Source organism: Ipomoea triloba, chromosome 5 (genome assembly GCF_003576645.1).
Source record: "Ipomoea triloba cultivar NCNSP0323 chromosome 5, ASM357664v1".
Taxonomy (NCBI): Eukaryota; Viridiplantae; Streptophyta; class Magnoliopsida; order Solanales; family Convolvulaceae; genus Ipomoea; species Ipomoea triloba.
The window spans coordinates 30,782,796-30,805,532 of record NC_044920.1 but is presented as its reverse complement, the minus strand read 5'-3'; the positions used below and the strand labels follow the sequence as shown (position 1 = coordinate 30,805,532).

Here is a 22,737-nt window from a genome sequence, read left to right as displayed (position 1 = left end):
CAACCTACACATCCACTGAGGCTCAATTTTATGAAATCTCATATGAGAGAGTCACTACATGCCATCTAAATGATTTAAGCACAAGGTGCTTGGCAATTATAGTTACTTGTTATATATTAATCTTAATAAAATTTTTACTTACATATACTATAAAAAACAAAATTATTTATTTATAATATTAAAAAAATTGAATAAACAAAGTCATGAAATTTTACAGTCTTGTGGTCCAGTGGCATCAAACCATTCCCACGGGAGGTGGTGAGTTCTCGATTCAGTGGAGACAATACTGACTCTTATGCTTCAATTGGTTGAGAAAGTAGTTATGAACAGATACTCGTTAATTTACCACCGTCTTAATAATTAAAATCCTCAAGGGTACTATCACACGAGGAATGTGAATGGTTGAATTGCTTTGCCTTTATTACTGTTTTCAGTTTCTTGATGTCGGAGAGATATTAATTTATTATTTCAGTTTCGTTTGCATGGGACTGAACTTAGCTTACCAGTTAACTTCATCTCTCCTTTGGCTATGCACTATAAATTCCGGCGTGTTACATCGGAGCAAAAACACCAACGTAAGACGGATTTGAAAAATTAATGAAAATGATGGCCAACAATAAAGCTCTAGTCTTGTTCATCTGTTTCATGATCTTGCAAGCAGCTGCCATGGCATCCCACCCCAATTTGAAAAGTTGCAAATTTGATCAAATATATCAGCTCGGAGATTCCACCTCCGACACCGGAAACTATATCCTAGAGACCTCCAACTTAACGGCTTTCCCCTGCGCCCATCCCCCTTACGGCGAGACATATTTCAAGAATGTCACCGGCCGTTGCTCCGATGGACGTCTCATGATTGATTACATAGGTATATAGATACGGCATATTTTTGTTGAATATTTCTGGACTCTGTTATATTGTAGTATCTGTTCATTTATACTTTCTCCACTTGTTGAACCACAAAGAGTCGGAGTCACTATTGCCTCCAGGGAGGCTTGATTGATCTCATGACCTGGCATTTATATTTTTTCGAACTGCTGAAGCATAAAGAGTCAATATCCTAAGCTAAATTTCATGACTTTGCAGCCAAGGCCGCCGGTCTTCCGTTTTTGAATCCGTACAAGAACAAAGATACTGATTTCCGGCACGGAGCAAACTTTGCGGTTGCCGGTTCTACGGCTTTGCCTGCTCGTTTTTTTGCCTCCAAGAACATTACCATCACTAGAACCAACAGCTCCCTCGATGTGCAGCTTGATTGGATGTTTACACACTTCAAGTCTATCTGCCATGATTCTAAAGGTACATTACATACAAACCAATCTCACATTCTTGTTTTTCCGGCGAAATCATCTCATCTGTCTCTAATCAATCCCTTTTGATCAATAGATTGTGCCAAGAAACTCAAGTCTGCTCTCTTCATCGTCGGCAAGATTGGACCCGATGATTACAGTTACCCCTTGTTACTTCAAGGAAGATCACTTGACGAAATGACAGCCATGTCTCTAGAGGTTGTTGAGGCCATAGCTGATGGTGTCAGGGTATGCTTTATTTATTTTCTTCTCTTTTCTTGAACAAAATACAGATCAGAGGAGAAAAATTAAGATTCTTCCTTTTTGCTGCAGAGAGTTATTGAGAGTGGAGGAGTGAAGATAGTAGTTCCGGGGAGTTTTCCGATCGGTTGTCTCCCGGTGTTTCTTACAGAATTCCACACAAACAACGACGCAGACTACGACGGTCACCACTGCATCAAGAAACTAAACGTTCTAGCCAAGCACCACAATAACCTGGTTATAAAAACCATTGAAAAACTGAAGAAAGAAAACCCAAACACAGTGATTGTATATGGAGATTACTACAATGCTTTCCTCAATCTCGTCAGCAACGCTAAAAAGCTGGGTAAGATCAACCTGATCCAACTATCAGCTTAAAAGCACATGCTTCAATTTGGTATCAGAGCCAACCCATGCCAAATGTCATTTGAATCTAACCAGTCCATATATAATTCCTTTTGCAGGATTCGATAAGAAAGAGTTTAACAAAGCTTGCTGTGGGACTGGAGGAGAATACAATTTTGATATCAACAGAATGTGTGGAACCGATGGAGTGCCGGTCTGTTCAAACCCGAAAAAGTTCATATCTTGGGATGAAGCTCATATCACTGAACATGGTCACCAGATAATGTCCGACTGGGTGATCAATGACATTTTACCTAAACTCGAATGTCATTAGAAGTAGTTTAAATTCAATTAAGTTACTATCGAGTCGAATTGAGCTCAAGTCAACCATATTCAGGGGGCTCAGCTTGACTCGATTTATAGTTCATTCAGTATACATATAAGAATCCAAAATGTGAAAGAAGCAATGAATTGAATAAGAATCCAGTTTTATTTTATTGGCAGCAAAACTACACAAACTGATCCCAAAAAGAATAACAAATTAAATCACTTAATGATAGAATAAAAGAAAACCGCAATGCAATATAAATATATGTATGTAATCTGCACAAACTAGTTAATGACGTTAGAGGCCATGAAAAGCACAAATATTAACTCAATGGGAAAACTCAAGTGGCAAATGAGCTTGGCCCGTCATCAATTACAGCACTGCTAATCTTCTTAAATAACTCGTAGAGTGCTTCAATTTCACTGACACTTAGGGGTGAGCAAAAATCAGTTAACGATAATTGTTAACCTATAATCGAACCGACTAAAAAATCGGTTATTGGTCCGTTACCGTTATTAGTCCAAATTCTTTATTTTTTTTTTTCCATTTTTCGATTTTTCAGTTATTCTTCTGTTAAGAGGGGACAGCATAATAATGATAATAAACAGTATGCATGCTTGTGTAAGGTAGTATGTATGTAAGTATGTTTATGTAATTTTTTATTTTGACTTTTGAATTTTGATTTATGTTCGATTTTTTGGTAACGGATCGAAAACGGACTGATAGATACCTAGCATAGGCACTCGGTCGATGTTACTTAGCAAGCAGTCAGGCATAACTCTCGGACGTACTCGATAGTTGGCACTCGGTACGTGACCATTCGGTTCCTTAACACTCTTCCATAACCCCCAAATAATTACCCCATCATTATCCATTAATTACTCAATTATTTCCCACTTACCACTTTCAGCACCCATTAATCCTATCATAACCTACCCATTATTATCCATAAATCCTAGTAAATTCAACAGGAGGAGAGGCTGACATTTTTCTTGAGACTAGAAGACAGCAAAACAACGTATGTACAAGTATCCTATCAATAAAATGAGTGAGTTTTGGCTTGGCACCGCCCAAAAAGGCCCGTGGTTTTCTCCCTTTCAGTTTCCACGTCAAAATACTGTGTCTACTCTTGTTTTTGTTGATTTACTTGTACATTTTGTTGATTCAAGCGGTTGTGTTGGCCCGCGGAGTGACCACCCCGGAGTCACAAAACCATCACTGGCGCCGTCTGTGGGGACCGATACAAAAAGTCTGTGTACTCCTATCACTGTCGCGAGGAAATCAAGGAAGGAGAACTATCTGCTGTGTATTCGAATTGCTTCTACGATGATGTTATTCACAAAGAGGTAACCTTTATTGACATCTCAAAGCATTCTGTTCTATGTGCGGCTGAGATATGAAAATGAAAATTTTCATGTTCATGAGAGAAAATACGCCTCCATTATATGCAATCTCATCTCAAAGTATACATATTTACATGGAAAATATGGCCTGCAACCTACTGAACGTGGCAATTAAAGGAAAATGGAGTTTCTACACAATACATAAAGTTATTACATACCTCAAAACATATTGTATTTGGAAGATTATGGGAAAATTCGAAGCAGACAAGCAGTGAGTAGAATGAACCAGGCGACCAGACATAATCAATGATTTTGTTGAAGCACCCAGTCGTAACCGCAGCCGATAGCAAATTAGAAATACGAAAGAATACGAGATCACTAGCAAACTGAGGGACTCGACCGAGCACCTTAGACAGTCGATCATAGAAATACGATCGGCTAGAATCGCCCTGAAAGACGGGTGAAAAATCACCCTGAAAGATGGGTGAGAGTCGTTCTGAAAGACGGGCAAGAAGGGGGCGATATTGTCGGATGCGAGAGAACAACAGATACAGAAGAAGATCGAGAACATCCACTGGTGTATGCTGGTACGTCCTTGTTTGGAAGATTTGATCTTCATATAGAAAGATGCATTTTTATAATATTAAGGAACATTTATACATGGAAAGCTTTTCATACGTTTATATACATTACCATGCTTGGGTGAGAATATATTGCCTTGGAAAGCGAATGAGAGCCGGAGTCTATCTGCCATAAGCGAGAGAGTGGTCGGCCATGGGAAATATGGTAAGTCAATAGCAGTTGATTGAAGGTCAGCCAGCCATAAAAATATGGTCCGGGAATGTAATTTCCACACGGAAATATTTTAATTTTACATGGAGATTTTGGCACAAAAAATATGGAATGTGAAAAGTTGACGTCTACACACACTTGATTTATATGGAAAGAATGCATGCATACGTGGCAAAGATAGGGCCGGGGTAGCAAACATGTATGTATGTGTTAAGTTTGTGAGCTCAAATTGAGAGCAGTAAGGAAAACTCCAAAAATTCCATATTTTAGGGGGAAAAAGAATGAAGATATTAGTACCAGCCTTCTTTATGCAAAGAAGGCTTGAGAAAACATGAATATATACGTAGCAGAAAAATGTCAGAAGACTCATCGGTGGGGAAGAAATGCCATACGCAATAATTACAATAGGCTCTTCGAATACAATGCTATTTCGAACAAGGGACTACCAACCAGGTGGCTAATGGGAGTGCTGAAAGATTGACTACCGTTTGACCTACAACGGCAGCTATCTTCATTATTATTATTATTATTATTATTACAGTAGATTGCAAATGAAACGGAGTCTTCATCAATGGCTTACCGGAAAACGATAGACCGTCGGCGGAGGGTGCTTGACGAAAGGTGGATGGCAATGGAATGTAGGCGGCGAAAAAGTCAGTTTTCAAGCACACTAGAATCTGGAAACTTTTAGCAGAAGGTTCAAACAAGGAACACTGGGCTAGGTGTTCGGCTGTGAAAGCAGAAATTTTTGGGAGATAGTCTGGCAATCAAGAAGCAAGGGAGCACACAAGTAAGGCAAATTTAATTACCATTCTAGTAAACAAATATGCATGACAATCTTTTGGTTGTACGTACTTCTCCAATATCTATGCACTGGGGTAGTGGCCAATCGACATATGAGCTGGACGTGAATATGAAATGAGACTGAGGGACTCCGTCCAATATATTGTTTTCCATAGCTATAGAAGGAAATTTTAAATTCTAAATGCCCTGAAAGAGGGGTAATGGCGTAGAAATTTTTGGAGAAAAATGGTTTTCACCTCTTGCTTTTGTCTAGACAACTTACCATGTTAAGGTGGAATGTATATACACGCATGAATGCATTGAGCTATAAGCATGGAAATATACATGGCAGTTTCTTGTATGTACCTCACAAATGTGCTAAGGAATATGGGAAATCAACATATATAGCAGTACGTGGCATGTGTGGGAGAAAGGAAAAATTAAAGAGAATTGTACATATGCATACGGCACATGTAAATATTTCGGAAAAGCAAGTACATGGCTCTAAGAGTATGTAAGTGGAAGGAAAATTGCATATGGCAGGATTAAACAAAGGTACGTCTTTGATCTTCAATCATTAACACGAATGCATGGTGGAACTACAATGAGCTTTCTCGCCAAAGGAATTTTGGGAATTGTTGAGCATTCTCGAAAAAGCACCATTAGCTATTTGAACTACCGCCGACCGCGCACTCCAGCCATGATCCGATCCCGGCCGGATGTTTGTAAAAATAAAAATGAGCCGTCATCAAACTTGAGAAACCACCAAGCGAGATATCCAACGACTGAGGGACTCGACCCAGTCGACCATAGAAATATGGTCTGCCAGATTGCTCAGAAAGCAGGAGTACGAAAGCTTTGTTTTCGTCTCTAGTTTAATTATCAAAATTATTGTAACATAGCTAATGTTTGATTTGATGTATGATGTACCTCTAGCGAAATAAATTGTAAAGGGTCAATCAAGTAGCCGGTCGAGCCGAGATTGACTCGGGTGGTCTACCAGCCCTCTAATTGGTACGATTGAGTTTCGGTTTAACCAGCCCTTTAAATGGTTTGAGTAAAATCCGGGGACTGATTAAGGATCTGTGATACCTAGTCAGATCCTAAAAGCGATCTGTGATTGCTTACGGATGAGTGAGTGAGGTAGTCAATCTACCCTATCGAGATGCTAAGTTGAGATAACTTAGTTAAGTCCGAGTGATCCACGATCACCTCTAGGCAAGCGAGTTTGGCAGTCTGCCTGCCTTTGAGTTGGGTTGAGATAACCTAAAATTCTAATGATCTTCGGATCGCCTTTCAGTTTGGCAGTCTGCCTGCCTCATGAGTTGGGTTGAGATAACCCAAAGTTCTAATGATCTTCGGATCGCCTTTGAGTTGGGTTGAGATAACCCAAAGTTCTAATGATCTTCGAATCGCTTTTGAGTTGGGTTGAGATAACCTAAAGTTCTAATGATCTTCGGATCGCCTTTGAGTTAGGTTGAGATAACCCAAAGTTCTAATGATCTTCGGATCGCTTTTGAGTTGGGTTGAGATAACCTAAATTTCTAATGATCTTCGGATTGCCTTTGAGTTTGGCAGTCTGCCTGCCTTTGAGTTGGGTTGAGATAACCTAAATTTCTAATGATCTCTGGATCGCCTTCGAGTTTGGCAGTCTACCTGCCTTTGCTTACGAATGAGTAATGAGGCAGTCTAACTACATATATGAGCATGAGATTGATTGCTTATAATGAGTAACTGAGACAGTCTAACTGTATGAACGTGTGATTGACGGCTCTAGAGACTGAGGGACTCGGACGATTGGCCGGAGTCCTGAGAAAGGAGTTGGCACTCGGTCAACCGTGCCTCCCTGAAAAGGGAGTGGGAAAAGAAGTTATAAGGCGGTTGTTGTTTTGGTTGGACCGGAGTCCTGAAAAAGGAGTCGGCACTCGGTCAACCGTGCTTCCTTGAAAAAGGAGTGTGAAAAAGGGGCTATAAAGCAGTTGTTGTTTTGGTTGGACCGGAGTCTTGAAAAAGGAGTCGACACTCGGTCAACCGTGCTTCCTTGAAAAAGGAGTGTGAAAAAGGGGCTATAAGGCAGTTGTTGTTTTGGTTGGACCGGAGTCCTGAAAAAGGAGTCGGCACTCGGTCAACCGGGCAGTTGTTGTTTTGGTTGGACTGGAGTCCTGAAAAAGGAGTCGGCACTCGGTCAACCGTGCCTCCTTGAAAAAAGGAGTGGGAAAAGGTGCTATAAGGCTGGTGTTTTGGTTTGACTAGAGTCTTGGAAAGGGAGTCGGGACTCGGTCAACCGTGCCTCCTTGAAAAAAGGAGTGGAAAAAGGTGCTATAAGGTTGGTGCTTTGATTCGACCGGAGTCCTGAAAATGGAGTCGGCACTCGGTCAACCGTGCCTCATTGAAAAAAAAAGGAGTGTGAAAAATACGAAGTCATACAACGGTGGTCGGTATTGGTTGGCTAAAGGCTTGTTTAAGGAGTCGGCAAATTTTGATTCGGAAGTTAGCTATTAAGTTGATTTTGAGGCGAGACGATATACTTTTCCGTGCCATACTTCGCGAGACACAGAAAAGTGAGGGACTGATGATAGATACCTAGCATAGGCACTCGGTCGATGTTACTTAGCAAGCAGTCAGGCATAACTCTCGGACTCGACAGTTGGCACTCGGTACGTGACCATTCGGTTCCTTAACACTCTTCCATAACCCCCAAATAATTACCCCATCATTATCCATTAATTACTCAATTATTTCCCACTTACCACTTTCAGCACCCATTAATCCTATCATAACCTACCCATTATTATCCATAAATCCTAGTAAATTCACCGTTAATTATCCATTTTTTACTACTCAACGTCTACCTCCTTGATACTATAAAACAAAGGAAGAAACGAGAGACTAGGGGGGGGGGGGGGGTTTTCANCCTTGAAAAAAGGAGTGGGAAAAGGTGCTATAAGGCTGGTGTTTTGGTTTGACTAGAGTCTTGGAAAGGGAGTCGGGACTCGGTCAACCGTGCCTCCTTGAAAAAAGGAGTGGAAAAAGGTGCTATAAGGTTGGTGCTTTGATTCGACCGGAGTCCTGAAAATGGAGTCGGCACTCGGTCAACCGTGCCTCATTGAAAAAAAAAGGAGTGTGAAAAATACGAAGTCATACAACGGTGGTCGGTATTGGTTGGCTAAAGGCTTGTTTAAGGAGTCGGCAAATTTTGATTCGGAAGTTAGCTATTAAGTTGATTTTGAGGCGAGACGATATACTTTTCCGTGCCATACTTCGCGAGACACAGAAAAGTGAGGGACTGATGATAGATACCTAGCATAGGCACTCGGTCGATGTTACTTAGCAAGCAGTCAGGCATAACTCTCGGACTCGACAGTTGGCACTCGGTACGTGACCATTCGGTTCCTTAACACTCTTCCATAACCCCCAAATAATTACCCCATCATTATCCATTAATTACTCAATTATTTCCCACTTACCACTTTCAGCACCCATTAATCCTATCATAACCTACCCATTATTATCCATAAATCCTAGTAAATTCACCGTTAATTATCCATTTTTTACTACTCAACGTCTACCTCCTTGATACTATAAAACAAAGGAAGAAACGAGAGACTAGGGGGGGGGGGGGAGTTTTCAACAGGAGGAGAGGCTGACATTTTTCTTGAGACTAGAGACAGCAAAACAACATATGTATAAGTATCCTATCAATAAAATGAGTGAGTTTTGGCTTGGCACCACCCAAAAAGGCCTGTGGTTTTCACCCTTTCGGTTTCCGCGTCAAAATACTGTGTCTACTCTTGTTTTTGTTGATTTACTTCTACATTTTGTTGATTCAATCGGTTGTGTTGGCCCGCCGAGTGACCACCCCGGGGTCACAAAACCATCACGGACCGTTGATTTTCGATCGGTTACGAAGGTCAAAATCAAGATCGGTTATGTAACCGATCGACCGTTTGCTCACCCCTGCTGACACTAACTGCACCAAAGAGATAATACCACGGAGTTGTGAGTGGTCCTATCCATGTATACAAATACCTAACTCCTTAGGCACAATGATTAACACACACACACACACAAAATAATAAATATGCAAAAATTAAAAAATTTGTTAGGAAAAATTGTAATTTTTGCCCCTCCATAATATGCCAATTATCAATGTCACCCCTGAATTATTAGTGGTGTAAATGTTGCCCCTCAATTTTAAAAAACGGTACATATATTGCCCCTCCCGTACCGACAGAGGGGCAATATTTACACCATGGGAGGGACAATATATGTACTATTTTTGAAAATTGAAGGGCAATATTTACACCACTAATAGTTCAGGGGTGACATTGATAATTGACATATTATGGAGGGACATAAATTACAATTTTCCCAATTTTGTTATATTTCCTAGTACTTATTTATAATATTTTAAAAAATTGAACAAACGAAGTCATGAGAGTTTTTAGTTTCTCGATCTTGGAGTGATATTAGTTTATTTTTTTAGTCTCGTTTGCATATGACACTGAACTTAAAATTTTTTTTACCTGGGATATAATATAATTAACAAAATTATTTATAATATTTCTAAAAAATTAAATAAACAAATTAAACTCATGAAATTTTACATGCACTCTTAAAGTCCTCAAGAGTATCATCACGTGAGGAATGTGAATGGTTGAATTGCTTGTATAGTTACATTTTATTGTGGTTAGAAGTGTTGCATTTACTACTGATTTCAGTTTCTCATCTTGGGAGTGATATTAATTTATTATTTCAGTTTCCTTTGGCTATGTATGCACTATAAATTAGGGTGTGTTACATATGAGCAAAAACACCAACGTAGTACAGACTTGAAAAGTGAAAATGATGGCCAACGAAAAAGCTCTAGTCTTGTTCATCTGTTTCATGATCTTGCAAGCAGCCATGGCAGCTGCTGCCGATTTGAAAAGTTGCAAGTTTGATCAAATATATCAGCTCGGCGATTCCACCTCCGACACCGGAAACTATATCCTGGAGACCTCCAACTTAACGGCTTTCCCCTGCGCCCATCCCCCTTATGGCGAGACCTTTTTCAAGAACGTCACCGGCCGTTGCTCCGACGGACTTCTCATGATTGATTACATAGGTATAGTCATTGTGGTAAAAATCGGTCTAGGCATGGTCTAGGTACGGTCTAGGCGTCTCTGGATTGTGGCAATTTCCCTCCTAAGGGCTGCCTAGCGCCTAATTAGGTCGACTCGCCAGCCTAGCGCCTAATTCGGCCAAGTCCATCAGGCACCTCCTAGGCCGTCTAGGCACTCCTCTACCACCCTAGGCGCTCTTCTACCGCCTGACTAGCGCCTAATTCGGCTGACTCAACAGTCTAGCGCCTAATTCGGCCGAGTCCATCAGGCACTGCCTAGGCTGTCTAGGCGCTCCTATACCACCCTAGGCGCTCTTCTACCGCCTGACTAGCGCCTAGCTGATGGTATCATTATATTCGTGTTTAAATATGTTTCGTTTTCATGCAGCCAAGGCCGCCGGTCTACCGTTTCTGAATCCGTACAAGAACAAAGATGCTGATTTCCGGCACGGAGCGAACTTTGCAGTTGCCGGCGCTACGGCGTTGCCAGATCATGTTTTGGCCGCCAAGAACATCCCCCTCACTAGGACCCATAGCTCCCTCGACGTGCAGCTCGATTGGATGTTTACACACTTCAACTCTATCTGCCTTGATGATCACGGTACATTACATTACATATACCAATCTCACATTCTTGTTTTTCCGGCGAAATAATCTCATCTGTCTCTAATCCCTTTGGATCAATAGATTGTGCCAAGAAACTCAAGTCTGCTCTCTTCTTCGTCGGCAAGATTGGACCCGATGATTATAGTTACCCCTTGTTACTTCAAGGAAGGCCAGTTGAAGAAATGAAAGCCATGGCTCCAGAAGTTGTTGACGCCATAGCTGAGGGTGTCAGGGTATGCTTTCTTTTGATCTTTTCTTTCCTTTTCTTGAACAAAATACAGATCATAGGAGAAAATTAAAGTTTCTTCCTTTTTGCTGCAGAGAGTTATTAAGAGTGGAGGAGTGAAGATAGTAGTTCCGGGAAGTTTTCCGATCGGTTGTCTCCCGGTCTTCCTTACAGATTTCCAGACACACGACGACGCAGACTACGACGATCACAACTGCATCAGGAAACTAAATGATGTAGCCAAGCACCACAACAACCTGGTTATAAAAGCCATTGAAAAACTGAAGAAAGAAAACCCAAACACAGTGATTGTATATGGAGATTACTACAATGCTTTCCTCAATCTCATCCGCAACGCTAAAAAACTGGGTAAGATCAACTTGAAATGTGTTCAGCATATATAATATATAAACATAAATATGCAATCCAACTATCAGCTTAGACTTTTAGTTGAGAACTTGAGATGAAGCACATGTTTCAATTTGGTATCAGAGTCAATCCCATGCCAAAGGTCTCCAGATATTGCTTGGAACCTGTCAAAAAGTAATTGTGTGGAGGGGCGTGTAGGAGGAAGAGGGAAAGACCAATTTTAATTTGAATCTAACCAGTCCATATATAATCCTTTTGCAGGATTCAGTAAGATAGAGTTGCACAAAGCTTGCTGTGGGACTGGAGGAGACTACAATTTTGATGTCACAAGACTGTGTGGAACTGCCGGAGTGCCGGTCTGTCAACAGCCGGAAAAGTTCATATCCTGGGATGAAGCTCATATAACTCAACATGGTCACCAGATAATGTCCGACTGGGTGATCAGTGACATCTTACCTAAACTTGAGTGTCATTAGAAGTAGTTTGAATTCAATTAAGTTACTATCGAGTCGAATTGAGCTCAAATCAACCATAATCGGGGGGCTCAGCTTGACTCGATTTATAGTTCATTCAGTATACATATAAGAAGCCAAAATGTGAAAGAAGCAATGAATTGAATAAGAATCCGGTTTTTATTTTATTGGCAGCAAAACTACACAAACTGATCCCAAAAAGAATAACAAATCACTTAATGATAGAATAAAAGAAAACCGCAATGCAATACAAATATATGTATGTATCATAGCAGCAACATGGTTGCAAGAAAGGAAGAAAAGCTGACTTCATCAAAGAACCTTATGCAATCCTTTATCAGGTATCCTCGACTCTAGAGTGGAACACAAAGCTTGGAAACGTAGTTGTAATGTCCCTGTTAAAGCAAGCAAGAACGATGTTAGCACAATCTAGTTAATGCCATCCCGAGAGAGTGTATTGTAGTGAGTGGGATATACTTGAGGTACTGAAGGGTCATATTCTTCAGAAGTGATGGGTGTCGCAAGACGAGATTCCTCCATTCCTCCTTATCAATCTTCCCGTCATGTTTGGTATCAGCTTCCTCAAAGGTCTGCAGAGAAATTGAACGACAAAACCCAAATTAAGTTTTTGAAATTAGAGGCATTAGGCAGTTCGGTTCTACCATGACCAAGGTCATCCATCCTTTTCCTCTTTTTCGATAGGTCAAAAAATGATATTTGGAGAAGAATAACGAACCGAATAAAAATAGGCATCTAGGATGATGAAGTAAGTACCTTGTCAATAATACTCTCGATAACATCATCTGAAAGGTTCATGCCCGATTCAGCAAGGGTAGCAACCACCATTTGCTTCACCTGAGAGCTCTCACAATACAAGTGTTGGAATTTAAAGTAGAGTACATGATGAGGTATTTATAATAGAAAGTCACCTCTTGTCTCTCAATGAAGCCTTGTTGCTTGAGATCGTATAGTTGAAAAGAAACTGCATGATAAAGAAACGAAACGCATTAACCAGATAATTCAAATTTTAAATTTCAATATCACATATACAGATTAAGGATCTAACATACACTCAATCTTATCATCAATAGGGGCATTTGGATGAAAAACAGATAGTGCACGAGCAAACTCCTCAAAACCAAGGATTCCATTATGCTTCGTGTCAAACAAGTCAAACACCTGCATGTCACAGGTATGAGAAGTGTTTTTCTTGATTCTTCCAAAATTTTAGTCAAGAAAACAAAACATTCCTGTCCGTAATTCACAAGATGAAAAGCATAAATAGTGCATCAATTTATTTGAAGAGCCTGCATGCAGTAAAATTAAACTCTGGTTCACAATCAACAAGAAGGGATTAAGATACCCGATCAGCAAACAAGCTTTCCTTTTTGTTTGTCTTGAATAGGGCCAATTGGAACTCTTCCTGTTAATGTCAAAGTCAAATATTTACTGGATAAAACAATATAATTGGAAGCTATCTTGAGAAGTGAGATCACAAAATCTAAGCAAGGATAAAGGTAAACCTTGTTGATTAGCCCGTCATCAATCACAGCACTGCTAATCTTCTTAAATAACTCATAGAGTGCTTCAATTTCACTGACACTAACTGCACCAAAGAGATAATACCACGGAGTAGTGAGTGGTCCTATCCATGTATACAAATACCTAACTCCTTAGGCACAATGGTTAACACACACACAAAATAATAATTATGCAAAAATTGAAAATTTTGTTATATTTCCTAGTACTTCTGCAATATTGAGGACAAAATGTAAACTATAATTAAAAAAAAAACGTTATGAAAGAAAAGCTAGTAGATCCCAAGATGAAATAAAAAGTAAAAACCAAAGCTGGAGCCAATGATAGTACACAAATCCATGGAAACAAACTGAGAGTACTGTCAAAGTAACATACACACGGTTTCTCGTGCAAGGACTTCAGGATCGTCAAGGCCCCTTGTTTGCCTATACAAATCAAGATCACAACACCGTAGTAAGGAAGCACCCAAATGCTTGACTCCCTCTAAACACTGCAACATGGTAACTCCTGCACATCAAAATGCTCCATACCTTTCAAACAAAGAGGGGAATGGGAGAAGTCAAGTTTAATAGACTGCCCATGAGAAAAGAAAAAAATATAGAAGCGGAACACAAACAGGGAGTGTTTAAGCAACCTCTTGACCATTCTCTACTTCTGTTAGTCTGAACACAAAATGCTGAACGTTGTGAAGGATGACTATACAAAGCTATGTATCTCTTTCAAATTAATCTGAAATGTAAGTATAAAACTGTTATTGTTTGATCAAAAGAAATAATACTAGAGATTCAAAGATAAGATAAGGCTACTTTTGGCAGCATCAATCAGATCTTAGAAATGACCAAATATCAAACTTTATTTACTTTTGATCAATACCCAGCTTCAAATCCTTCAGAAACATCTCCTAGAGCCCTAGAGGTTTCAACTCAAAATTTCAAAACACTTAATTACTAAAGCTCCTAAATTCCAATAGAATTTGCATTAAAAAGAAAAAAACATTTTCACTGATATGATTTCAAAAATCTAACCTTTTCATGTGTTTCATCACTATGCTGCTGTAAACATAACTATCCGATAGCAGAATTTCAAAAATCACCATAGAATCACGGGAAAAGCAATAAAAATCCACTGATTCCAACCACTCAATCGAATATACAAACTATTTAGATTGATTACTGCGATACTTCAACAATTAACCCAACAAAATAACTGATCCAACGTCGAACCTTAACGCGGACAGATCCGAGAATCACGAACAGTTGAATCACTACCAGTCAGGGTTTCATACAACAACCGATTGATTCTCTAACTCGCTTACATTCATAAACAGAAACAAAGGAAAAAAAAAGACCAACCTTCATAGATTAAACAGAAACAGAGCCGAGACAGCGATGAATTTCTACCTCTGCTGACGCACAACACAAGAATCGCGATGCTTTCCGTGCTTCCCTTCGATCTTTTTCCGCTCTTTTTATGATAAAAAGTATAAAACGTTGTAAAATGGGACTAGGAGTACGGTGTATCGTATGAACACTACAATTATTTATTATTATTTTTTTATTTTTTATTTTTTATTTTGTAAATGATGAACTTGACAGTTGCGAACGTGACGAGGTAATTTGGGGTCCCCTGTAGCTGACAGTTGTCACGACACTAAACGACTGCAACGGCGTCGTTCGCATACTACATATTCCCATCAAATTCATTATGGAGTATTTCATTTACTTGGCCAAATCTATTGCCCCGGGTCCCACTCGACCCTACTGTAATTGTGAATAAGTTAAATCACGATATTTAACGACGTTAAGTCGATTCAGTGTTCTTGAGTGTAATCTTCTATCTAAGAATCAATTAAGCTAGTGTGTGGACAACTTCATTATTTCAACGTTGGATTAGGCGCTGGGCAACCGAGTCGGCTGAATTAGGCGTTAGGCGGACGCCTAGGTGACTGGTCGCTAGGTGGGTGCTTAGGAGGGAAATTGTCACGGTCTAAGGATGCATAACGCTTAAGCGGGCGTCTGGACCGATTTGTGCAACAATATATATATGTATGTATATGTATACGTGTTCTCGTGAGAACTGTTGCCCACTAATAATACTAATCGAAGCCATCCATCTAGAAAAATCAATGTTTTTTTGCAGTAGTCCCACTACAATGTTTGCTCAGCACACTTTTCACTGAAAATCTAATCCAACTCACATGTTTTCTGATAGAAAGAAAAGTCAGACAGTACTGCAAATCTGCAATGCAAATAAGAACAACATTCATTATCATCTCAAGATGAGTCTTAACTATTTACAGCACTACACACAATGCCATATCTAAAAGGCCAAACTTTCCAAAAGACCAGAACAGTTCCACCTGAAACCCCACCATTCCACAACAGTAATATACAAATGGATACCCACAATGTACAACTAAACCAAGCATCATAACTATCATCTTACTCTGATATGCCTAGAAATGCTAAACGAGGCGAAAAAAATACAGAATAACTAGTATATTTATTGTGCCTTAGCCAAAACAAATTGATAGCTCTTTGTACTTTTCCCTGCAATGGCTTCAGACAAGATATCACTAACGGAACTAGGTCCTACTTATCCTTCTTCTTCTGTCCCTCCAAAACAAATTCTGCGTATAGATCCTTGATGGCAATAACAACCGTAGTTATCAGTGGTCCCATTATTGCTCCCTGCAGCGTATTATATTAAAGATCATCAAAATCTAACTGCAATTGCAGCATTTATTTGAGCAACTAAACTAATTAAGTAATTGTACAAGGATTATACATTTAACAACCAAGAGGGCATAGATGATAGCGAAATTGATGTTAAGTTTAGAGTGAATGGTTCTTTTCTTCCCCTACTGAATGAACCTAAAGATTAAGGCTTGATTATATTGCCTGATGGGTAATGGGTTTTGGCCTTTAAACAGCCTAGCAGCATATGATTTAGGTTTACCTCGACTGCTGATGGGAACAATGTCATTCCACCGATGATGCTGAGACCAGTGAGATAAGCACTATAGCCAGGAATATCCTCTTGAATTTCAGAAGCACCGTAATCCATAAGCACGAGATGAATGACGGATATGCTGATGGCCAGGATGTATCGTCCTTCCAAGATTAATTGTAACGCTGATGGGATTGTTGATAGCCAGTACGGAAGAAGTGGAAACAACGAACTGATAAAAGCGAGTAGAGTTGACATGTACAAGAAGTGTACCGAGAACAATCTAAAAAGGAGCCAAGTCAAACAACCCTGGAAAACAGCGATTTCCACAGTTGCCAAAAGAACACCGGAAATAGCTTTGTCAAGAACCTCAACACACCGAGTCCTTGCAGAACTTGAAATAGGAAGCATATATATTACTTGTTCTGTTACTCCACCCGATTCAGATGTTATAAGGTAATGCAGCACCCAAAAGAAGACCATCGACTGAGACATAAAATTGAAAACACCAGCAGCTCCAGAAACGATGGAATTCGCAATCAGAAACATGATCTTCACACTGCCACCCAGAACAGATCTACTACTAACTAATACACGCTGCATCACATTAGCTCCTTGAAGGGCAAATCCTTTTGCCTTCTCAACCAAGTCCTCTCTGGTAATCAAAAGTTCCCTAAATATAACTTCCACTTCCGTGTATATTCGCCCCCATTCTCGATCCCTAATCCTCTTTTTCAGGCTCAACATCTTCTCAGCATACGGAGATGGGGGAGCCATAGCTCTGGAGCGCCCTGAAGCGTTTCTTGATGGAGTTATGACAAAGTGTTTGATGCCAGAAACAAACTCGGTCATATTGTACTGCATTGCATAGGTATCAATCTGAATAGACACAGTTTCATATAATTGAGTCGTATACTTATCAACCATCCCAGCCACATCATAGTCATCCATCCATTTCGTAATACCAATTCTCTCGGTGTAATTGTTCTCCTCCACATGCGATTTCAGCCCAATAACAGCATCTCTCCCCTCAACCCCAATCTTATACGAAAAGAATATAGCGCCAGTCAAAGAACCAACGCTCAATCCAACTATCAATCCAATCGCCACGATGGTTTTCAGCCTTTTCAATATCCCCCTGGTGAAGAAAGAACTAATGGGCAACCTGCGAAAGCTCTGACTCCTAAGAGTACTAACTGCACTCATTGTCGAATCCACACTGGAAGCCGAAAACAGGAAGCCCAGTGCAAGAAGTGCTATGGAGCTAACAGCCCCAATTCTCTCATAAGCAAACACAAACACCCAGAAAGACACTAGCAATCTCAGCAATCTGTAAAACGCACTCCTACGACGCCCCCTAAAAACATAAACTTTTTTCCTCCTAAGCACAATACTGAACACCTTCTCCTTAATATCAACAATGGTCCCAACAACAACCCTGAAAAGGGCCACAGGGATAGCCAAAAAGGTCTCAGTGAGCCCCATCTTGAGAGGCTCGGACCAAAACGCAACAAGAGTCTGCTCTATTACCCTCATAGGGATTGAACACAGCACAGCCCAGAGAAGCGGGCGCATGTATTGTTCAAGCAATTTACAAATGCCATAAAGAAGGAAAATCATGAGGGCTAGCCCAGCATGCGCCATGGCTATGTAGATAGCAAGGCGTACCTGTGGGTCCCATGACGAGGAATTCTGATCATCCGAGGATAACGAGGACAAAGGTTTTGGCTTTGGCGGCTGGGGTGATGGCTCCTCGGGCTTTCTCATTGATGCAGACAAAAACATTTCTTGCCACGCCGGTGAAGAAGCATTGGGTTCTTTCTTGTCAGAATATGCTTCCAATTCCATTCACACAATCACACCTCCTTTCTTCTTCTCCTCTTTTCCCCCTGGAGAATTTAGGGTATTATGCGCAGAAGAATATAAAAAATGGTGGCCTCTGATAGATAATCGTTTGTATTGTAAGATACTCCAACTTGGGAGCTTCTTTGATTGACCATAAAAATGATGCGTAGGTATGAAGAGGACAGGTACAATCATTGGGCCCCTCCTCTTCCCATGTGGCCGACCGTGTCTGCAATTTCTTTCATACATTCATCTTTCCCAGAATTGCTTCTTTCACTCCTGCGTCTTCCGTTTTTTATCCTTAAAACTCACCACTTTATGTTCTTTTTCTTCATATACAAACAGGGATTCATACTATTCATCTGAATTCAGTTGAACACATGCCTATAGCGTTTGACTGTTATTGGAAAAACACAAGAAAATGTTGGTAAGAATAACTTGTAACGTTCCATAATCATGTTATACTCCCACCACTCATTTTCATAAATATTTATTATTATTTTTTCTCAAAATATTAAATCCCTCATCCAAAGGTCTCCACATTTCGACTAAGCATCTCAACACACCCCTGTTTACTAGCATAAGCAATCCTCAGAGGATTGTTCAAGGAACCCTCCCATTTTGAGAGAGGACATTAGTGAGGTTCGATTTCTAATCTTTCTTTTTAAACTTTACTCATGTAATCAATTGAGTTGCTAACGAGGACCTAATGTTTATTTATAATTCAATAACTAGAAAATCAACTAAGTTTTTTTTTTTGGAACAAAAAATCAACTAAGCTATGACACCAAAGTTTACTTGTAAGGACAATAAGACACCAAATTATACAATTTTTATAGTAAAAAGGAACTATTTCACTGGTAATTAATAAAAAAAAAATTAAATAATTACAACAAGAAAAAGAAAAAAAAAAAAAGTAGCATTGGGCACGAAAGGATCAACATCAAGGCCAACCAGTGTTAAAAGATTAAATTTTCACCAAAAATTTGACATTTTTTGTCGGTATTATACTATTATTATACCGTAAGGGATTAGAAAATGCAGGTGCCGAACTAACTGATGTACGGAGGAGCTTGGATTCCACACGGCAGTGATCCACCGGAGACCTAACGCCCAATATTCTGTTTGTTATCGTTTTCTCTTCGCGCCAATTCATTCATCTGATTGATATTCGGAGGTCTCTGAATCCAATCTCTCATCGGAGAATTCGACGGCCAACAGTTTTTGTCCACATTTCAGACACTAGGATTACTCGGCGATTATCAGCTTCCGTAAGGTTGGTTTTTCTTGACAAAAATCTCATCTTTTATTACTCAATAGCTACGGGGATGGATTTATCTTGAGCTTCTTGAGCTAAGACTGTTAAAGCTGCAATTTTTATTTTATTTTTGGATTTCATTATTAAGAGTGTGAAAGATCTTTTTTTTTTTTCTTTCTTTCTTTCTTAAATTAGCGCTCTGAATTCTCTAGCGGAAGGCTTCATTACAAATGCACGTCAGACTGGAAAGTATCAAAGTTATTATCTTCCTGGTTGGGTAGTTCTCTGAGTTTTCTGGAGCTGGAAAAGCTTGGATAGACTTAGAAACTCCAAAGTCCGAGTGAGAAGAGGGGAAATGAGTGAGCTTTGGAGAAGTTGGGAGATGTGTTGAAGAAACTACTGAAGTTTGTCAAATTAGAAAAAAGAAAAAATGGAAAGTGTTGTGGACAGTGTTGATATTCCTATATCTGGTGCAGAAGGCTCTGAAGCAGGTATCTTGCAAAATGTTCAAGATTCAGTAATAGAGGTTCAGGTTGACAACTTGGGGAATGATGCTTTGAAGAATGAAGGCAATGTTACTCGGGGGAATGATGAACACAATTTAGATCATGAGCAGCACAATTCACACCTTGAATCGAAGGTAAATTTACTCTATTTTTGGTTTCTTTAGTTGATTTAAGCTAATGGTACAAGTCAGGTCGATACGATTTGTGACAAATTGCCAATGCTCAATCTGGCTCAGCCTAATGTGAAACTGAAGCATATTAACAAAACTAAAAATAAAAACTACTGTTTCCATCTAAGAAAAATGGAACAATTCAGCAGAGATAACATGGTATTTTTGCCTCTGATTTTGATATTTGGTATGGATCAATGACAAGAATGAATATTTACAGAATCAAGACAAGATACTTCAGGAAGATTTGGCTTCAAGGTCTTCAGAATTAAGACATCTTCAAGAAAAGCGAGACTTGCTTAAAGCAGCCATTAAAATGTCATCATGTGACCAGCATCCCATTGACTTCTATGTTAAACAGCTGAGTGATCAAGTGGAAGCAAGAAGACAGGATCTTGCCAAAATGGAGGCTCAATGGTAGGATGGGGTCTTTAACCATGCTCCATATTAATAAAAACATTAAAGAAATATATGCAATGAACTGTTTAACCCAACCAATTCATTTTTATTGCAGGGATGCCCAAAGAATAGTTTTAGAAGAGGAAAAGATGAGACTTGAGGAAGCTCTCCGTGCAACACAACCAGAGGTTTATGTGAAATTCAAAAAATTGGAAGAGATTGATAAGGAAACAGAGTGCATCATAGCTGAAATCAAAAGAAGGTACTAGCATGATTTTATAGTTTTTAGTCTGCTTACAGATTTTTGAGGATTTTTTTGTTGTATTGAAGTAATTGCCTTTTTCCTGTTTCATATACATATCTAATTTGTATATATGTCTCTTGGACAAGAACTTTGCATAGAGCACCAATGTGCAAATTAATTATTCCATGCTATCTAGTCTATTCATCTTGACTTGGGCTGGAAAGTGGAAACTCGAGCAAAGTTTTAAGAACAAACTATAATACATCCTCTATGGCAATCCATGCCATGAGGATTTTAATAAATCCGTTGATCTTTCTCTCATTATGCTTAAGATTAATTTTCCTGCAAACATGCAGCAAGTCTAACATTACATAAAAGGCAATAGTTTTCCACTATGAGATTACTATGGTGAAATTAAATCAATGCATTGTGAAGCCTGTGAATGGGTAGCCAGAATTCTTGCCTTCAATGTAGATTCTAGCAACTCTTCTTCTCCACTTAGGCTGTTTTGGGGCCACGACTTAGATGGCTGGCTTGAATTATCAATTTTGTTTTGCAAAGGATAAACTCTTACCTTAGTACACGTTGGCTTCAAAGTAGAATGCTGATGAATGGATGAAATATATTTTGCCTGCTCTGAAACATTTTTATATTAATTCTATAGGGAGGAAGAAGTTTGTGAACTTTCAGCAGAACTCAACAAACAGCCCAATTTGGAACCAAGGAAAACTTACATTCAGCGGATAATAGAGATCACCAAAAACAGCCGGAAACAGGATGTTGATGTTGATAAAATCCTAAAAGACACCAGGGCGCTTCAATTGGAGAGTAATTCTATCCAAGAACGCCTTCATCGAACTTATGCTGTGGTGGATGAAACAATATTTAGGTACGAACATCCTGCACTGCTCTTTCCTGCATAAATTATATTCTAAACATTTATGAAAATGTGGATTGATCAATTAATTGCTTGATTGTACTATATACACATTGCCTCGCCCTTAACATGGAAGTCCAATTTCTGCAGGGAAGCAAAGAAAGATCCGGCAGGGAAGCAAGCTTACAGAATCCTCACTAGCATTCATGACAGCTTTGAACAAATAGCTGAAAGACTTCATGATACCGACAAAGCCCGGAGGGAAAGAGCTGACATTGAAGCTAAGCTCGCAAACATGACCTCCAGAAGCTTAGACATTGAAAAGCTCAGAGCAGATCTTGATGCAGTCAAGAACGAAAATGATCTCCTGGAACGAAAAATCCTAAGCAATTCTTCCAAAAATTTGCCATAGATATTTAGCATGCAGTATTCAATACAGTTTCCTATTGATATTTTAGTCGAGCGGGGCAAGTACTGTTTCTTGATTTGTAGATCTATATGTACTCTTTAAGGATAATCATAAATTCATAACTGTAAAGCTTTCATACAAAGATTATCTCAAGCTGTGCTAAATTATTTTAATTACATAATTTGGCACTCTAATGCCATCTTCCACTCACAATCAGGGTTGTTTTAACGTTAACTCCATAATTAATATTAAACAACGTTAACTCCATAATTAATATTCAATGGCACTTGTGCTGATTGACACCTTAATCCTATATTCTTTTAAAAGCAGAGTCACTTGTGTTGATTGACACCTTAATTCTATATTCGTTTTAAGGATGTTTTAAGAGAAAACGGTGGGGGAAAACGGTTTGGCCTTTTAAGAGAAAAATACTAATGAATTATTGGGGGGTTATCCCAAACAGTCCTAGGAAGTCTGAAACTGAGAAGTTGAGATCCGTGATAAGAGCGAGCATGACTGAGCAGTAGTTTGACGTGTTCTTGGACACTGCCCTTTCTCGATCTTCCTCGTACTCCTCCTACCAATAAAAAACAAAAACAATAAAAGAACTCTTCAACTCCAA

At 39.4% G+C, this 22,737-nt stretch overlaps 5 protein-coding genes across 6 annotated transcripts; 3 read left to right on the top strand and 2 right to left on the bottom strand.

Moving 5' to 3' along the window:
* Positions 1 to 604: 604 nt before the first annotated feature.
* Positions 605 to 2,258, top strand: LOC116018894 (acetylajmalan esterase-like). Its single transcript, XM_031258920.1, has 5 exons — positions 605 to 868; positions 1,087 to 1,299; positions 1,387 to 1,538; positions 1,623 to 1,896; positions 2,015 to 2,258. The coding sequence occupies exons 1-5, from the start codon at positions 607 to 609 to the stop codon at positions 2,227 to 2,229; spliced, it is 1,116 nt and encodes a 371-aa protein (XP_031114780.1). The 5' UTR covers positions 605 to 606; the 3' UTR covers positions 2,230 to 2,258.
* Positions 2,259 to 9,951: 7,693 nt separating this feature from the next.
* LOC116018700 (acetylajmalan esterase-like) lies at positions 9,952 to 12,084 on the top strand. The gene is made up of 5 exons (XM_031258664.1): positions 9,952 to 10,248; positions 10,634 to 10,846; positions 10,933 to 11,084; positions 11,173 to 11,446; positions 11,708 to 12,084. Exons 1-5 carry the CDS (start codon positions 9,987 to 9,989, stop codon positions 11,920 to 11,922), a joined length of 1,116 nt encoding a protein of 371 aa, XP_031114524.1. The 5' UTR covers positions 9,952 to 9,986; the 3' UTR covers positions 11,923 to 12,084.
* Positions 12,060 to 14,975, bottom strand: LOC116018701 (calcineurin B-like protein 3). Of its 2 annotated transcripts, none has more exons than XM_031258666.1 (10): positions 14,859 to 14,975; positions 14,093 to 14,187; positions 13,834 to 13,988; positions 13,443 to 13,525; positions 13,283 to 13,342; positions 12,990 to 13,098; positions 12,849 to 12,901; positions 12,694 to 12,774; positions 12,397 to 12,509; positions 12,060 to 12,314 (listed from the first exon to the last, which is right to left on the bottom strand). In XM_031258666.1, exons 3-10 carry the CDS (start codon positions 13,955 to 13,957, stop codon positions 12,257 to 12,259), a joined length of 681 nt encoding a protein of 226 aa, XP_031114526.1. In that variant the 5' UTR covers positions 13,958 to 13,988; positions 14,093 to 14,187; positions 14,859 to 14,975; the 3' UTR covers positions 12,060 to 12,256. The 2 variants fall into 2 exon arrangements, with proteins under 2 accessions (XP_031114526.1, XP_031114525.1); XM_031258665.1 differs by having other exon boundaries at positions 14,811 to 14,969.
* A 722-nt stretch (positions 14,976 to 15,697) lies between these two features.
* LOC116020775 lies at positions 15,698 to 18,601 on the bottom strand. The gene is made up of 2 exons (XM_031261300.1): positions 16,417 to 18,601; positions 15,698 to 16,148 (listed from the first exon to the last, which is right to left on the bottom strand). Exons 1-2 carry the CDS (start codon positions 18,253 to 18,255, stop codon positions 16,050 to 16,052), a joined length of 1,938 nt encoding a protein of 645 aa, XP_031117160.1. The 5' UTR covers positions 18,256 to 18,601; the 3' UTR covers positions 15,698 to 16,049.
* Positions 18,602 to 19,291: 690 nt separating this feature from the next.
* LOC116019062 (coiled-coil domain-containing protein 22) lies at positions 19,292 to 22,291 on the top strand. The gene is made up of 6 exons (XM_031259137.1): positions 19,292 to 19,528; positions 19,706 to 20,150; positions 20,407 to 20,603; positions 20,701 to 20,847; positions 21,494 to 21,718; positions 21,857 to 22,291. The coding sequence occupies exons 2-6, from the start codon at positions 19,941 to 19,943 to the stop codon at positions 22,116 to 22,118; spliced, it is 1,041 nt and encodes a 346-aa protein (XP_031114997.1). The 5' UTR covers positions 19,292 to 19,528; positions 19,706 to 19,940; the 3' UTR covers positions 22,119 to 22,291.
* The last annotated feature ends 446 nt before the right edge of the window (positions 22,292 to 22,737 follow it).